Source organism: Canis aureus, chromosome 1, assembly GCF_053574225.1.
Source record: "Canis aureus isolate CA01 chromosome 1, VMU_Caureus_v.1.0, whole genome shotgun sequence".
NCBI classification, from domain to species: Eukaryota; Metazoa; Chordata; class Mammalia; order Carnivora; family Canidae; genus Canis; species Canis aureus.
The window spans coordinates 65,259,554-65,277,986 of NC_135611.1; the positions used below are offsets into that span (position 1 = coordinate 65,259,554).

Below are 18,433 nucleotides of genomic sequence, written 5' to 3' on the forward strand. Positions count from 1 at the left end.
CGCTTCTGGACTGTGTGAGGGCAACTCTTCTGTGCTTACACTTATTTACTGATATATAGAAGTCTTTCCAAACTTAAAATTTATATGAACTCTTAAAGAATTGTTTGATCATAGTACATCTTAATATATTTTTTAAGATTAGTTATTAAGTTATAATTAAATGTGACACAATTATGTTGGAATGTGTACATATGTATCTTTTTGTCTCATCCACGTTAACAGTATCAAAATATACCTTAATGGCATGCATTATATCAGACAATTTTTTTTGTATTAGGGGAATACATTATTCCTTAATTTAGAAGAAAGCATATCCTTGCTTCTGTGGAAGTGGAGATGGGAATTTCACAAAGTAGGTAATGTCTCAGTAGGAAAGTTCTTTAATTAAAACACAGGTATGCAGGTGTAAGATCTGAAAAAGATGGAGACATTTTACAAATATGGGAGGCAAGCCTAAATTGGAATAAAATATATTATTGTGATTTTTGTAGTGTTTTAGTATAAAAGATTAATACTGAAAATCCTGGTAGTGAAGTAGATATTTGAAGAGATTTGGGAGGTCATTTTTACAAACAGAAAACATTTAAGTAAGAGTATTGCCAGTGTTGTGATTATCATGGTCAAAGATTTAGAGAGAACCTCTGCAGTATCATTTCAAATAGTATTTTTTCCTCCTGAATGCAAAAGAAACTTAATAAGAATAAAAAAATAAATGAAATTCTCTACTTGTCATTTTTAAATATTTTGGGGTTTTACTACAATGCGAAAGTTACCAGTTGCTGAATTATTTTCCACAATGCACCCCGACCCTTTCCCTTACACAGACGACTTTCTCATAGAGTTGTTGTAACCACATGTGTGAAGATTTCTTATCTGCCGTTTCTCTTTGTTTCACATAAGTTCAGAAAGCCAAAGTTATGTTATTATGATAAATGAATTCCCAAACGTAAAAGTAGGTCAAACCACAACATATAATAGCATTTCCTTCTATTCAGAGGTAATAATGATCATTCTGGTTCTTGAGAGCTCAAAGAATCACAGAATACAGGATTAAAATGGAATTTAATGTGGGCTATTAACTGAATCAACTTTTTTTTAAGATTGATTTATTTCTTTGAGAGAGAATGGGAGCATGTGCCAGCAGGGGGAGAATAGGGAGAGGAGGAAGGGAACCTCCAGCCAACTCCCCCTGAGTGCAGAGCTCAAAGTCATGACCTATTTGAGCCGAAATCAAGAGTCGGATGTTCAACCGACATCTAGGAGCCCCTGAATGAATTTTTTTTTTTAAATCACACAGAATATAGAGACTTGAGGGACTTGGATATAAAATAAATTGAAATTATTAGGATGGAAATAATTAAGCCTGTGCTTCTTGGGGCCGTCAGGGCCGTCAGGTTAATGGATAAATGAAGCCACACTGTGAAAACCTAGGTGGTGCACAAGACAAACCTGACAGGTACCCCCCAGAATGCACAGGGTTGTCGAGGACGGAACATAAATGATAAGAGGGAAGATGACAGACAAGGGGGTCCTGAGTGAAGAGGCAAAGAATCAGTGCAAACAGAAGTAGTAATCACAGTGTAAGAAGAATGCTTTCACACCTGACTTTGGACATCAAAAGAGCTCACCCTCTTTGGGCAGAATGAGGAAGAAGACTCAGCATGTAGAGAAACTGGGGCCGATGTGTACAGGCTGTCGATAAATGGCAATAATAAGGTTTTTAAAGAATGTCAAGTACAGGGGACCCAAGAAGAGAGTCAGGCACAGACTTCACAGTGTTGAACCCCGGAGGCACAGAATCTTCAGAGTTGAGAAAGTAAAAGTTGTTTCTCAGGCTCAAAGACAACAGGACATTCTCAGACATACTCAGTCTTAGGAAACGCCTCAACAAAGTTATGAGTGGGAGAGACATTTTTTTTTTTCCTGAGAGACACATCAAAATCTAGTCCTCAAGAATGAGAAATGTTATTTTATAAAAGACTTGGTGGTAAGCATTGCAACTAAATACACATAAAATTAGAAATACATAACTGTTGCAAATAATGGTTAAAAGCATGAACATAAAAATTCTAAAAATTGAGAAGGCATGAATATAAAAAGGTGTCATACTTTTTTTTTCACCTTTATTGACATATAACTGACATAATGCTGTGTGAGTTTAAGGCGCTTGATACACGTATATATTGCTAAATGATTGCCACGAGAGCTCTAGCTAATACCTCCATCGGGTCACATAAAACATTTAAGGTCCACTCTTTTAGGGATCCCTGGGTGGCTTAGCGGTTTAGCGCCTGCCTTTGGCTCAGGGTGTGACCCTGGGGTCCTGGAATCGAGTCCCACATCGGGCTCCTCACAGGGAGCCTGCTTCTCCTTTTGCCTGTGTGTCTGCCTTTCTCCCTCACTGTGTCTCTCTGAATAAATATATAAAATCTTTTTAAAAATCCACTCTTTTAGCAACTTTCAAATATATCATACAGTATTAGTATCTTAAAACTGGAAGTTTGCGCTCTTTGGCCAACATCTACCTGTTTCCCGGTCCCCCAGCCCCTGGTAACCTGAAGGTGATCAAGGGGCACTCCTTCCATTTCCTCCTCCAGCTCTGTTCACGCAGTATATTGTAATCTGTTCTTGTCGTTGTTGAAGCAAAAACTGCAGTCACTGAACCCAGCAGCTGTGTTTTAAAAAACCTGTTGTACTAGAGCTGAGTGTAGTCCTATTATAATTGATCTGTTTAATCCAACCCTTGTTCCCTAATGAATCTGTCATATTACGTTTGTATTAGGAGAAATCTCAGTGTAAGAGAAGTACTCAGATGTGATTTGGGCTGAGAAAAGGACAGCAGATCAGACTATGTATGGTCAGTAATTTTGCAGCTTACGCGATTAAAAAAAATCAAATTAGAAGTGAACTGGGGAAGGTGCAAAGGAAAAAATATGCTCCATCTCTCCAGATGGTGAAAGAGTAATGTGATCAGATCTTTATGCAAGGCAATAACCATTCTTATCAAGAGACTTACCTTTTCCATACCCTTTGACCCAACAGTTCTTTTTGTAGAAATTCACCCTAACGAACCAATCATGAGCATAGTAGATTTAAGTACAGTGATTATCATTTCATTGTTTCATTTTGTTACTACATTTACTTGTTTAATTATACTTTTTTATATTTATTCCAGTAAATGTATGGTGTCATATTAGTTTCAGGTGTACAATATAGTAATTGAACAACAGTTCCATACATTACCCGGTGCTCATCGCAAGCGTGCTCCTTCATCCCCATCACCTATTTCACCCATCCCCCCAACCCTCTACCCTCTGTTTTTTTTTCCTCTTTGCTCATTTATTTTGTTTCTTAAATTCCACATATGAGTGAAATCATGGTATTTGCCTTTCTCTAATTTCACTTAGTATTATACTCATTATACTCTCTAAGTCCATCCATGTCATTGCAAATAGCAAGATTTTGTTCTTTTCTTATGGCCGAATAATACTCCATTATATAAACATAGCACATCTTCTTCATTGCATTGTTTTATATAGTGATGAAATAAAAACATAAATGACATAAAGTGGGAGACTATGTGCTATTTTTAAATGATGTAGAAAAACAGTGTGGGACGTTTTCACAAAATGTTGTGGTAGGAAAGCACGTTGGCAATAGTGTATAGATTATGAATCCATTTTTGTTTAAAAAAATAACTCGTGTATACGTACAAAAAATGAGATGGAGAATTGCTGGATATATTATAGATATCAGAATGCAAACATTTTTTTTTTCTGAATGGGGTAATAAAATGGGTGATTTTGGAAAATTCTTCTCTTGTTCAACTATTTTTTAATGACCATATATAGTTTTATTGTACAGAATTGGTTTTTATATTTCTTATTTTTTTCTAAATTTTAAATTTCCCCAACTAAGTTTTTGATCCATCTATTAAAACAAGCAGAAGCTGTGCCTTGAATTTTCAGATGATAGGAAAGAGTAGGAAGGAAGGGAGAAGCAGAGTGAGGTTCAGGGAAGAGCAGAAACAGCCAGTTTTGGATGCGTGTCTCCTGTAGGTTAGATGCCTCATTTCATTATTTACTTTGCTAGGAGTCATGATCTAATGCAGGTGGTAGTAGCCTATTTTACAAATGAAAAAAAAACAAACAAACCCAGAAGCTGAGTAACTTACCAGAGGTCCCGCTGTGGATCCGTGTAAAGCAGGGATGGAAGCCCAGCTCTCTGGCACAAAAGCCCTAGCGAAACCCTTGTATATCATCCCGCTTGCCCTGAGTCAACTCCGTGAGAGAAATAAGGCAAAAATTAAATAAAATCTTAGTGTCTTCGGGCACCTGGGTGGTTCAGTAGGTTCAGCGTCTGCCTTCGGCTCAGGTCAGGATCCTGGGGTCCAGGGATCGAGCCCCAGGTCAGGCTCCCTGCTCAGCGGGCAGCCTGCTTCTCCCTCTACTCTCCTCTCTGCTCGTGTTCTCTCTCTCTCCCTCTCATACTCTCTCCTGAATAAATAAATTAAAATTAAGAAATCTTTAGATTTTAGTGTCTTCTCCGTAGCCTGAGGGACGTTGTGTGGCTTCATAGTAAGGAGACAAAGCTGGAGGTTTGTCCATTTTTGGTGGTGGTGGTGGAGGTTCCATTTTTGCCTGAGCCATGGTGTGAATGGTGATTAGACTGAAATTTCTCTCCGGGCTTAGCCACTTGGCCTATAGTCCTACGCATAGTAACATTCCACTCACCGGTTTTACGGCTGGTACATCAGAAGCTGACACCAACTCAAGTCCTCTGTTTGCTTAGATCCCTATCAAGCGAGATGTGAGTTGATTCATTCCAGGAATGCTTGAGGGCCTTGCTCCCTGCTGAGGGCACTAGGAGGCTCCAGGTAAGGAATTCCACCATCAACAACTCCCCTACCCTTCTTGCATTCTAGAGTTTACATCAGCGTGACTCACGTTAGTCACAGACTATATTGCCTGTGACAGGCTGGAAGGAAGGAAAATAACATCTATATGGCATTTCCCTCTGTGTCAGCAGAGGGTGAAACGAGTCATTAGTTAGTACCGTTAAGTCGTCCTCACATCCTTGCCCTCTGCATCCTCAGTCGATAATGGTTCCTTGTGGCACACCTCTTAAAAATCTTATTGTAAAAAATAAAATTTTATTATGATAGTTATGATTCAGGTGTTCCAGAAGTTACCCTTAAGGTACCAAATAATAATATTTGATATTTTCATTACACTCTTGACAGAGGCCAATAATTTCAGAAATGTCTACCACCAATAGAGAACACATCTCTCTCTCTCTCTCTCTCTCTCTCTTTTTAAGGTGTTATTTATTTGAGAGAGACAGAGATAGCGACAGAGAACACAAATGGAGAGGAGAAGGAGAAGCAGATGCCCTGCTGAGCAGGGAGCCTGACCTGGGCTCGATCCCAGGACCCCGGGATCATGACCTGAGCCAAAGGCACAGACGCTTAACCCACTGAGCTCTCCAGGCACCCCAACAACACATTTCTTGAAGCAAATACATATCCTGTATTTTTCTTTTTAAAGATTTTATTTATTCCTGAGAGAGGCAGAGACACAGGCAGAGGGAGAAGCAGGCTCCATGCAGGGAGCCCAATGTAGGACTCGATCCTGGGACTTCAGGATCACACCCGGGACTGAAGGCAGCACTAAACCGCTAAGCCACCCAGGCTGCCCCATATCCTGTATTTTTCTTCAAGAACAGTTCTAACTTTATATTTTTGACGATTAAGTCTTTATCTGCATTGGTTTGAGAGTGATTTGGATTTTTCTCCAAATCTTAGCGTTCTCTCAACTTCATTGAATAGTAATCTGTAAGGTTTACTGAGTCCTGAGTCCTTGTTTCACACATTGTGGGGTGTTTTACCTTAATTGAATTGACTTATGTAATCCTTATAGTGACTCTCTGTGGGAGCCCAGTTGGTATCCCTATTTTATTTATTTAAAAAAATTTTTTTAAGTGAGCTCCACGCCCAGTGTGGACTTGAACTCAGGACCTGAGATCAGGACTCTCATACTGTACTGACTGAACCAGCCAGGTGCGCCTGTATCTCCATTTTACGTGCTGGGAAGCTGTCTTTGATGTAGTAAAGTTACTCAGTCACACAGTGAGCCAGGAGCAGACGAGGACTGTCATTCAGTGTGTCCCATGCCAACCCCCCACACCCCCACCCTTGCCTCCCCCACCTGTGAATTACGTGACACTTATGGGAAAAGCCAGCCTTTTCTTAGTGGCTTACAAATGCATTTTTGTGTTACGTTAAATCCCTTCAATATAGTTCTAATTTTTGGTATTTCACCACAGTGTTTTAATTGCTATGGCTTTATAATCATGTGTTTTAACACCAAAACAGTGTTCTTACTGTCATTTTCCTTTAAAAATAATTTTGGATAGTCTTGTGGTGTATTTATGCTTTCAGAGAAATATGATGATCAATTTTGCATGTTTCCCTTCTCCAAATTTTTTTTTAATTTAAATTGCATTTAATTTAAACATTAATTTGAAGGGAAAGTGAAATATTTACAAGAATGAGATTTCCAGTTTGGGAACATTATATTTTTATACCTCCCTTTATTCAAGCTTCCATTTATATACTTTTGTAAACCTTTTAAAATTTCTTTTATATATCTTGCCATTATCTCATATTTATTCCTAGACATTTTCTCACTTCATACTATTATGCCTGGGACGTTCCACAGTATAACTTCTATCACACATAGAGAAGACTCTTCTCTGGCCACCTCACTGAACAACTTCAGATTTCTGGATATTTTTACGATGTTGGTTCTTTAGGTAGGCAGTTCATGTAATAATCAGATTTTCTTTCTTTTAGTATGTAAAACTCTTTTATCTTTTCCTTTGGCTAGAGATTCCAAAAAACAGTGGAGTATGAACCATGATGGTAGGAATTGTTGTATTTAGAGAGTGGTTTTAACATTTGTGTTCAGTTTCTGATAAAAGAGAGCATCCCGGTTGCCTCAGGTGTGCCTTGGAGAGCTCCGTGCTTGATTCCTAGAGACCGTCGGGTGCACCAGGGGCACCTGGAGTATATCCTGCGCCTGGGCTGCAGGCAGCGCTGTGAAAGGTGGCCTCCAAAGAACGACAGATTCCCTCCTCCTCCTCGGAGTTCCAAAGCGTTGGTCTCTGTTGTGTTTGTAGTGTTGCTGCTTTCATCTCCACTACAAAGTTGAATTTTCCGACCCTAAATTCTTGTGGTTTAGTCGTGCATCACATTAGGTTAGCTTCTTCCTAACAGGGAAGGAGCATGGGAGATAGTATGCCCCGAGGCCTTAAAAGCTTGGCTGGAATTGCTCTTAGGCATTTCCCAGAGAACCCCGGGCATAAGAGAAATGGGGTGGGGCTCCTGCAGGGCCTAGGGGTATTTCTCCCACTGCACACCATGCAGTCTTTCTTCTAGAAAGCTGGGGTGGGGGCCTCCCTGGTGCCAGAGTTTAGGCTGTGTTTAGGTAAAGAACACGCTGCCTGTACAGGCCAGGAAGTGATCTCATGAACTCATTGAATTTCCATTTCTCACAGGGAAATTGCTTTTGATATACAACTTTTAGGGTTTTATTGATTTTTCAGAAGCACATTTTCAATGAATATCAAAAAGTAACTAAAAGTTCTTCATGTTTAAGAAAACTCACTGCTATTTTTAGTTTTCTAATGGTGTTATTTAAAAAAATTTTTTTAAATATAATATCTATTTAATTTCATTGAAGGCTTCCTTGGCATGTATCAAAGTGATCAGATCCGGTTTTTCTCTTTTAAGCAATTTATATAATCCTCTGTCATGTTAGTGTTCCATCACTCCTGTGTTTTGGGAATGAAACCTTTTTGCTCAAGGTTTATAATTTTTTTCAATACCCTGCTCTATTCAGATTGCTATTGACTTACGTTGACTGCATTATCACATATCACTAGCATTTGTTAAGCACTTACTCTGTGCCAGGCTCCGAGGTAAACACTGTGCTTGTCATCTCATTTAATCTTTTGAACTACGTCATGAGGTAGTTCTTCCTTTTACAGAAAGATGAGGAAGTGGAGGCACAAAGATTTCAAATAACCTGGTTGACATTGCACAGCTGTGAACATGTCAGGCTTGCTCTTTGAACTCAGCTCATCTTGACCCCTAAACCAAATTGTAATTGGGAAAATATTTGGTGACGTGAGGGAGATGGCGCATGACTTGATTTTATGGTCAAAGTCCTCAACCTGTCACAGCCACATGCATCAGTTCGCAGTATAGGGATACGCTGGTCGTTGGAAGTAGATTATTGTGTTAATCAGTCAGGTGTGGCCCTTTCTTGGAAAGATCTAGAGGGACATAGGCCAGTTTTGCCTTTACAAATCCATCTTGTTTGGATGCCGTGGAAAACTGTCCTCCCTCTTGGGACGGATGTTGGGGGCCCTGTGCTTCAGCTCATGTACCCTGTTCAGACAGGCTTATGGCAGAGATGGAAGAAAGGGAGAGAATGGATTGTTCCAGAAGAGTAAGAGGACAGGACACACACGTGCCAGTTAAGTGGAAGGTCAGCACAGGATTGGCCTTTGAGGTAGTTTTCCAATTCTGTGTGCGCACATTCAGATCATTGATAACAGAATCAAAGGCTCATCCTGTCTCTTTCGTCTCAATCCGTGTAGAGCTTGTGGCTTCAAGATCCAGGGAATTCACAGCTGCCTTGTCTGTTTTCAGAGACAGTAGTGAACAATGTCTATTGTCCTGACCCCGCCCCGTCTCCGTGGTCCCCGACGAGCCAGACGCTCAGGTTTGAATGACCTTGGTTTTGTCGTCTTCTTGCCGTTTCTTCCCTCAGAACCAGACTATCCAGCCCGAGCCGCATTCCTTAGTGTGCCCTACCCACCCGGCACGCTCGCAGCGGAGGTCACTACTTGAATTCCCCCCCCCCCCAATTTCCCTCTTTGCATCTGAGCCTCTTATCTTTTCCTATAAAGCTGTTCTCCACCTGTGGTAGGCAGCTCGGCGTCCTCGTTCCCAAACCCTGCCCGGCTACGCGGCAGACGCACCTTACGGCTCTGGATGGAACGAAGGCCGCTGACCAGCTGACCTTAAGGAGAGCATCCCGGATCACGCAGGTGTGCCCAGTGTAAGCCCAAGGGCCCTGAACAGGGCGAGAGGAGCACAAGGGGGGCTGTAGCCCGCTGACACCCATGTCAGACGAGGAACGTACCGAACTGCAAGATAATGAAGTTTGTGGGGGTTTTTAAAGGTTTTATTTATGTATTTATTCATGAGAGTCACAGGCAGAGGGAGAAGCAGGCTCCCTGCGGGGACCCCCATGTGGGACTCGATCCCGGGACCCAGGGGTCACGGCCCGAGCCCCGCGGGGGCCCCCGTGTCTAACGCGGGGGCAGGACATTTGTGGTCGCTGGTTTCAGTAGCACCAGGACAGGACCCCCCAGGCCAGTCTCCGGGCCTCGCCCCTGCCTCCCCGCCCCGCAGGTGCCTGTCACTCGCAGGTGGCTCACTGCTTCCCTCAGTTCTCACGGTGTCGCAGGACGTCCCCGTCCTCACCTCATTTTAGCCACAGGCCGTAGCCCTACCTTAGGGACAGGGTTGGCCGCACCCGAGTCGAGCCGCTTCCAGTGTTCACGGCGGGCACCGCGTGGCCTCCCGGGGGCGTCTGCGGTTCCTCTCGGGCCTTCCTCTGCTTCCCTCCCGGGGCGCGGGCTCTCCTGGGCTCGACCCCCCACCCCGGGAACCACGCGTCCTTCCTCCCCCACATCCAGGCCGCCCGGGGCCCCCTCGCCCCTCCGATCCCCTCGCGGGGCCCCGAGGCTGAGGCTGTTCTTCGGGGACACTTGCGTCCCGAATCTCCTCGGCGGCGTGGCCCTGCGTCCTGGACTCCCGGGCCTCCTCTAACTCCTCGACGCGCCTCGGACACCTGGGCGCGGGGCGCACCCCCACTGGCCCACACCGCCTTCCTCCAGGGGTCTTGTCAGTTTTGTCACAGTAATTTCCTTATGAGGCTGGAAACACCACCTCTGAAGACTTTTTTTTGTCTGAGGCGGGGCAGGCGGGAGGACGTTCAGCTGCTTGGGTCTGAAAGGCGTCGCTTGCTCCAGGTCCTCCTGAGCAGGGGGAGGGGCAGACCTGGGGGGATCTAGAAGGGTCTGAGGAGGCCGCAGCTGGCAGTAAAGGTGTCGGGAGTATCCCTGGCAGGTCTTTCATCCTTGGAGATGGGGATGGGCGCCCCCAAACCCTGGAGGCGGAGCCGCTCGGGGCCTCCTGGACTCTGCGGCCGAGCCTGTCTAGGGAAGGCGTGCAGGCCTTGCTCACGGACACAGCGCTGGCCGTCCTTAGAACCACAGCAAACACCCTGGGAAGCAACACGAAGCTTCACCTGTGCTACTAGAGGAAGACGATCGAATCAGGTCCTTAGAAGTAGCCGGTTCTTTGCCTTCCCTGTGGAGTCCGTTGTAAAAATGGCTTGTGGCCCTGATGGGTTCATAGGATATTCCTGGTGTGACGCTCTGGCAGTGAAACTGTTGCCCATAGCCCAGCTCGTCAGACGCGTTGATGTCCGTGGGGGGTTCATTCAGTCCTCCGTAGGGACCGGGTATCCCACCAAGGACGAGCCCTCTGAAGGTGGCCAGGCACCACCACGCTCCTTACCTCGACAATTTCAAGACCTTAGATTCCTGAGGGAAGGCTGTTTGTCCCCTTTATCTATAGTGTTCCTATGTCTGACATTTTTCTGCCCTACCCACCCGTGACAGAGGAAAATAAATTTTTTTAAAAAGATTTTATTTGTTCATGAGAGACATACAGAGAGAGGCAGAGACACAGGCAGAGGGAGAAGCAGGTTCCCTGCAGGGAGCCCGATGTGGGACTCGATCCCAGGACTCCAAGATCACGCCCCGGGCCGAAGGTGGCGCTACACGGCTGAACCACTGGGGCTGCCCGAAAAGAAATTTTTGTACTGATTCAGGTGGACAAGTTAACTTTATCCAGAACGTTCAGCCCGCACCCATTTTGCCTTTGCAGCTGAGCAATCTGGAAACCCATGAGTGGGTGGCATATGGCAGTGATCTCTCAGGACCAGAAAGAATTATGCACGGTTTATGGACAGGTGTGGTCCAGAAGCTGCCACAAATGGGAAAAGTAAGGGCCCTGGAAATGGGAAGGGCTTGCGAAGGGATGGGAAGGGCCCGTTTGGAAAGCAGGAGCACCTAGACTGAGGACTGTGGCGACAAGGAGAGGGGCAGGAGTGTGGGACAGACGAGAGCCGGCATATTCACAGGGTGGGACACCAGATCATAAAGCCCTAGAGTTCTGGGATTGGGCTTTTTGACAGGCTGTGCAAACTCTCCCCTCCACAGATTCTAGGGTCTGGGGGTCTGAGAAACCTGCTCTCCTCTTCCTGAAGTAAAGTAGATGTGGCCACGTGAGGGTGGGGAGGTCATACTGGTAGAGTCCGGAGGAATTTCCAGAGTCTCGTTGGTTCTGTGAATGGATCCGATTGGACATAATAATGACTGGACAGGGACTCTAATGACAGCACCTATTCCTTTCTTCTTGGTTTTCAATTATTAAGTAATCTAAAGGAAATACTTAAAAGGCTGTTAAATACCACATGGATTAACTCTCTTCATGTGTCCGTGTTACCTTCTCAGTACGCTCATAGTTGTCACGTGGGTGCAGTGCGATTGGTGAGCTGCGTGTGGGGTGTGGGATGTCGTAGGACCCCCGAGCCCATCACACTTTGTAGTTCACGGTGTCGCATCCCTGGGTGGAGCTGGGCTCCTTGTTGTTCATTCATTAATGTCTTTGTATCTTCCTTCCCCACTCCCGCTTCTCTCTACTGCACACACTCTGTTGGGCGTGTAGACCACCCTGTGGACGTGGCCTCAACAGATGTGCGGTTGTGTGTACCTAGTTCACATATACCTCATGGTATTCTTCTGTATATCCTGGTCTTTTTCTGTTGATGCAAACATGCTGCAGTGTGTGCTTCTGGCGTGATATTTCTAATTACTGCCTAGAAGGCCGGAGCGTAGCTACTACATTTTGCTTACCTTCCAACTTTCTGCTGCCGCAGATGATGCTGTTACGTACATTCTCCAGCAAGTGACTCTATTTTATATAAAGTCTATACCTCCTGGGAAGGGTGTATGTTGATTGCTGAGTCATATGGGCTATATATATATATTTGATTTGCTGGAACGGCTGTACCAGTTAACATCCCTACTAACAGTTCACATCTCTGCCAACACTAAAATTGTCCAACTTTCTGATTTTTGCCATGCTAATAGATGTTAAATGATGTCTTAATCTGCATTTTTCTGATCACATACAAATTAGAGCATCTTTTCATAGTTAATTCAGTTTTGTATTTTTTTGTCACTTTAATTTTTTACCCATTGCAGTATGTCTCTCTGGTTTTCCGTACCTGAGTTGATCATATTAAGATGTATGTAACCATGAGAATTAATTTAAATCATAATGTAGCTTCTAAACACTTAGGTTGACCTGTTTTGACCTATAAAAACTGCAAAAAGTCTGCAGCCTAACTTACAATGTGTGGTTGGACCCATTGGTCTTCCCAGATTTTCAGCTTTATAAATAATATTGCACTAACCATATGTTATGATATATGGCAGTTTTCTTCTTTTGATTTTTTCCGTAGGTTAAAACCCTAAGAGAAAGGTTACTGACTCAAAGAATGAACATTTTTATGGCTATTGTTGCATATTGACAAATCACTTTCTAGGACTGTTGGTAGGAATGTAGATGGGTACAACCTCTGTGGAAGACAGTATGAAGGCTCCTCAAAAAATTAAAGATAGAAATACCATATGATCCAGTAATTCTGCAACTGAGTATTTACTCAAACAAAATGAAAACACTAAATCAAAAAGATATATTGTAGCACTATTTACAATAGCCAAGATATGGAAGTAACCCAAGTGTTCACTGATAAATGACCGGATAAAGAAGATATGGCTGTGTCACATTTATGGAGAGAGGGTGGGAGTATTACTCAGCCATAAAAAGTAATGGAATATTGCTATTTATGACAACATGGATAGAACTAGAAGGTATTAGGCTAAGTGAAATATCATATAATTTCATTTGTTTATAGTATCTGAAAAGACAAATGAGCAAACAAAACAGTCTCTTAAATACAGAGAACAAATTGGTGGTTGCCAGAAGGGAGAGGGCAGAGAGGACAGGTGAAATAGGTGATGGGGATTAAGAGGTGCAAACTTCCAGTTACAAGATAAATAAGTCACAGAGATGAAAAGTACAACATAGAGAATATAATCAGTACTAGTGTAATAACATTGTATGATGGACATTGGGTAATGTATAGAATTGTTGATTCACTATATTATTTTAATTATACTTCAGTGAAAAAACAAAAAATAAAAGTGTGGTATTGATTTACATGCATCATATATATCATAACTATACTAGCTTTACTTTAACTCCATCATTATGTATTATCATTTGAAACATTAATAACTATAAAACATTACCTTGTTATTTGTGCTATTTGATTATTGTTAACATAAATCATTTATTCAGGTGTTCATTGATGAATAATATTTTTTTAAGAGTATGGTCTATTTGTGCCTTTAGTCCATTTTCCTAGTAGCGTATTTTTTGTTTTCTTTAAGTCAGTGTGAATGTGTTGTGTTTTTTTTTTAAGATTTTATTTTTAAGTAATCTCTATACCCAGTGTGGGGCTCCAGCTCACAACCCTGAGATCAAGAGTCTCATGCTCCACTGACTGAGCCAGCCAGGGGCCCCGAAAGTTAGTTTTAATATACTATAAATCAAAAAAATATATATACTATAAATCACCTTTCCTCAATCCTTGAAAACGAAATTATTCATTTACATACATTTTATTCTTCAGATGACAATCAAAACAAAACACACGATAAAAAAGAGAAGAAGATGGTGGTTCAGAAGCCCCATGGTACCGTGGAATATACTGTAAGTATAAACAGGAGGTATGAACATTTGTTAGCACCACTAGATCTGCATGATCTTTCTCCCTGACTCATCCTGCCCCTTAGCTGCACTCCTCTTGTGTGTCCATGAATTAATGAAGCTTCTTAAGATCTTTTCTACGTCATTCCTCTTCCCTCCGTATTTTCTCCTCGGGCCATCTCATGTAAACCTATGACTTGAATTACCTTTGATATGCCAATGATGGCCAATTTTAGGTCACATCCTAGACGTGCTTTCTGAGTTCCATCGCCACAAATTCACTTGCCTACTCATCATATCTGTCCACCTCCAGGCTTGGTATTTTTTCAGGAAGCAGCGGCTCTATCAGCCACACATTTCTACAAGCCAGAACTTTGTCCTTGACATCTTCTTCCCATGACTCTCCATGTTCACTCTTAACCTCCTGTGACCGTCCAGCCAGATCCCTTCATTGTGCTCTTTCACAGATTCATATTCCTTTACATAATTTACCTCAGTTTAACACTATTGGTTCATTAATGTGATTGTTATTTTAAGGTCTGTCTTGTGCCTTGATTTATGTACCGTGGAGACCCTTTTTTGGTCACCATTGTGTTTATGGCGCTTGCAGGGTACAGGCTTCTATATTGTTGAATCAGTAGATGACTAATGCTATGCCTGTGTCCACTACTACACCTGCATGGTATGTGTCAGGTGCTCATCTCTCTCCTGCAGCATGAACTCCTGGAGGCCAGGAGCTGTGTCATTTATCCCAGCTCTGTTACAAAATAAACACTCAGCGATAGATTTGTTTTAATTCACTTTGTAGTAGCATTGTTGAGGAGTGTTCTCTGACTTCTAATGAGAAATTAAGTGCTGTTGCTATTGCCTGGTTGTGATTTTCTCATGTGTATTTATTTTCTACTCATTATTCAGATGCTATGCCAGGCTCTATATAAGGCAAGCAGCAAGCCCTGATTCTTCCCTGGCATTTATTTTGGAATAGTAAATTATCTACAAGCCTTTCTAGAGTCACACAGAAGAGCCCGGCATAGGAATTTCATGCTCCCTGTTCTGTGAGCATCTCTAGGCATCTCTCTGTAGGTTATAGAATTAATCCTTTTTAGAAGAGATTTGGGGGTGGTTATTCCACTTTGCCATGGTCTACAATATGTTTTGATCCCCATAACACCTAGCACAGTTCCTTACCTCATCGTAGATACTCAAGAAGTGTTGGACTATCATTAATAACCATATTAACTCTTAAGGCCATGTGTGTATCCAACAGTATTATCCACAAGCCCCTCCTAAGAAATGAGACGTGGCATTAGCGAGGAGATGCTTCACAACAATGATGCAGTGAGAGTAAATAGTAACCCCCACGTTAACTCCTATAAATAGGTGGTCAAGTTAGTAATGCAGATCTGCCTGCCTGTTTGATTTATAGGTTACGGAGGTAAGTTTTACTTAACAAGTTTTTTTTTTTGTACTTGTCATTGAAAATAAAAGGTGATTCATAGCATCGTGTTTAGAGAACCATGCTAGCACTTACCGGATTGCTTATTTTGCTCCAGAACTGTCGATGTCCAAGCATCCGTTTAGTTTTAAACATTTAATGATTCCAGTATCTGTCCCAGGGTCTCTGACTTGATGCTACATTTATGTCTTATCGTGATTGATGTAACGGCTCCAGATGGCTAACGTTTTTCTCCTTCCCTGAACTCCCTATACACAAAGCTAAGTTGTGCCAATGTAGATTTAGAAATCTATTAGTGGACACTGAAATTTGAAAATAAGGGAGCTCAGAAATGAATTGATCTAAGACTTTGCTCTTCCGTGGTTTTATTAAGACTTGAGAATGTATTCACTTTCTTTTTCAGAATAAGTCTGGATAGAACTACTTTTCATTCACTCATATCACAAATAGATTAATGTTGTCTACTAAAAGGAAAGGTTTGTTTTTTGTTTTTGCTTTATACTTTGAATCTTGTTTGTTTGATTATTCTAGGCTGGAAGCCAGGACACCCTAAACTCCATAGCCCTGAAGTTTAACATCACTCCCAATAAATTAGTGGAACTGAATAAACTTTTCACACATACTATTGTTCCAGGCCAGGTAATTCTTTTCTTGTTGGATATTACTTTTTAGAAGTTTTGCATTTATCTTTTATTGCCATTTTTGATGCTTCACTGTTAGTGTCACGGGATTAACATTGGTGATAATGTGCATTGGTTCAACCTTTCCCTTAGATCAAGAATTTTAAAAGCATCCTGGAATTGAGGAACTGTTGAGAGACGAAGGCTTTGCAAATGGTTAACACAGTTTACTTACCTATCATTAGTTTATGTCGTGGATGTTCCCTTTGACATCAGGAGAAGATAAATTTGGCTTTTTCGTCAATGTAACTCAAATGTTTTTAGAATGTTTAATTTACAAATGCAAATTTCAGTTTATTCTACTCCTGGGATACATAATGGCCATCATTTGATTTTAAATTAGGCAGGATTTTGGAGTGCCTGGGGTGGCTCAATCAGGTGAGCATCTGACTCTTGCTCTCAGCTCAGGTCTTGATCTCAGAGGTCGTGAGTTCAAGCCCCGAGTTGGACTCCACACTGAGCATGGAGCCTACTTTAAATAAATAAATAAGACAGAATTTTGGCATTTTTATCTTGATTTGATACCTGACAGAAATGGTCAACCAGCCAAAAACAGAGACATTTACCAGGACTATCAAGAAAAAGCCACACAATTTTTTCCCCCCGGGTTTTTTATACTTTATTTATTAAACTGAATGAAATTGACTAAGTGTGTAATTTTGCCACTCTTGGTTAAACCAGCAAATTCTTTTAATATGTTCCACATGTTTGATAAGATATTCTTGTATTTTTACTTTAAAACTACATTTAGCCAATAAATATTAATGAGGTACTCATTTGGGAGATCCTCCCCAAGGACAGGTTTCCAGTCCTATCCATGGAACTGTCTGGCTGTCATGAGTACCTTCTGGTTTCATTGTTGACTTACTTGAGCATCTTCCTGTATCTCTACATTATAGTGATATTTAATTCTTTTAGAATAGATAGTGCTACTTCTAAGTACGACTTTATTGAGGAAGTGGTGATATTGTTCTTTGCATTTCATTCAAGGGCAGCATATGAAGCCAACAGGCCCTAAATTGGCCAGTCTGTGTTATGGTGCTTTTAATATTTATGCTCTTGTCAAAAGGAAGAATTAGCATACTGCCAGTACCAGTTAATGGAGGGGAGATATGCATTAAAACTCTTCAAAAACTAATAAAAATTTATCTCCGGGAAAATTAATAGTAGATTTGTCCTTTTTGGAATTTCTTATCATCTGGAGTATTGCTGCATAATATATCACTGACTCATAGCAGAGAACCTAGATGTATATTTACTAATTCAAGGCTAAAGACTGCTGGAGTCTAGGAACGTAATTTAGAATGATTTCTTTCTTTTTTTTTTTTTCTTAACTATGTCCACAAATAAAATATTAGTACTAGGTAAATTAAAGTCCAGTAGCCAGTAGGAAGCAAAAGGAGTGTTTTAATGTGCCAATTATAATGGAAAAAAATGCCAAAAATAGGAGCCCTCAAGCTTTGTTTCCGACTGACCTTGTAGTAGCTGTTTGACATGAGCAAGTCCTCGGTTTCCCTTTTGGATCTCAGTTTCCTAATCCCTGAAGTTAGGGGTTGGGCCACAATATCCCTGATGTCTTTTCGAGCCTTTGCTATGCTGTCCAGCTCTTATATAACTGAACAGTTACATGCTATTGACTGTCCCAGGACCCAGCTGTAATCAGGATTTTGCTGACAAAGAAAAGAAATCAAGAAGAGTGAAATTGAGGGGCTTTCAAAAACTATAGATAACTTTTTGTTTTCAAGGATTTTTAAATACTTTTAGTGCCTGAAGGGGTAGGTATTCCTTTCATCTCAGTGGGTCTGATAACTCAAAGCTGCTTTTATCTGCTCTGATACCAAAACATTTGAGACTCACCCTCCTAGAGACTGATTTGATGGTGCCCAGGAGGTAGGAAAGGGAACTGGTCTGACTGGGCAAGTGACCACATATAAGAGGTCATTCTCAGCGGAAATGGAAACTTCTTGAACTAACATCTTACTATAGACTTTTTGTTGCTTAAAAGGCCAAAACCAATAGCAGAAAAGCTTAAATAACTGAGGCATAGAAATTTCTTTAGAAGTCCTGAGTTTGGCTGTTAGTTTGGATGCTTACATCAGATTTCAGGACATGTACAAAAATGTACTCTTTCAAGCAGTTATCTTGAGCACATGCAGAAGTTAGTAACCTTGCAGATACATGGCTCAAGTTGTTTTTATAATCACTGAGTATCTTAGCTGCACATGCTTAGAACAATTTCTGAGCTAAAATGATGACAGGTTTGTTTCACGGTAAAGAACTTGAAGACCTCAAATCCCTCATTTGCCTGTGTGT

At 41.7% G+C, this 18,433-nt stretch overlaps 1 protein-coding gene across 3 annotated transcripts in view; it reads left to right on the forward strand.

The window, feature by feature from the left end:
• Window positions 1-18,433, forward strand: part of NCOA7 (nuclear receptor coactivator 7) — a 147,063-nt gene that overhangs the window by 74,137 nt on the left and 54,493 nt on the right. For all 3 annotated transcript variants that reach the window (XM_077902382.1, XM_077902388.1, XM_077902391.1), the window contains 2 exons: window positions 13,908-13,987; window positions 15,972-16,079. In XM_077902382.1, coding sequence (XP_077758508.1) covers window positions 13,908-13,987; window positions 15,972-16,079 — 188 coding nt within the window. The remainder of the gene's footprint in view (window positions 1-13,907; window positions 13,988-15,971; window positions 16,080-18,433) is intronic.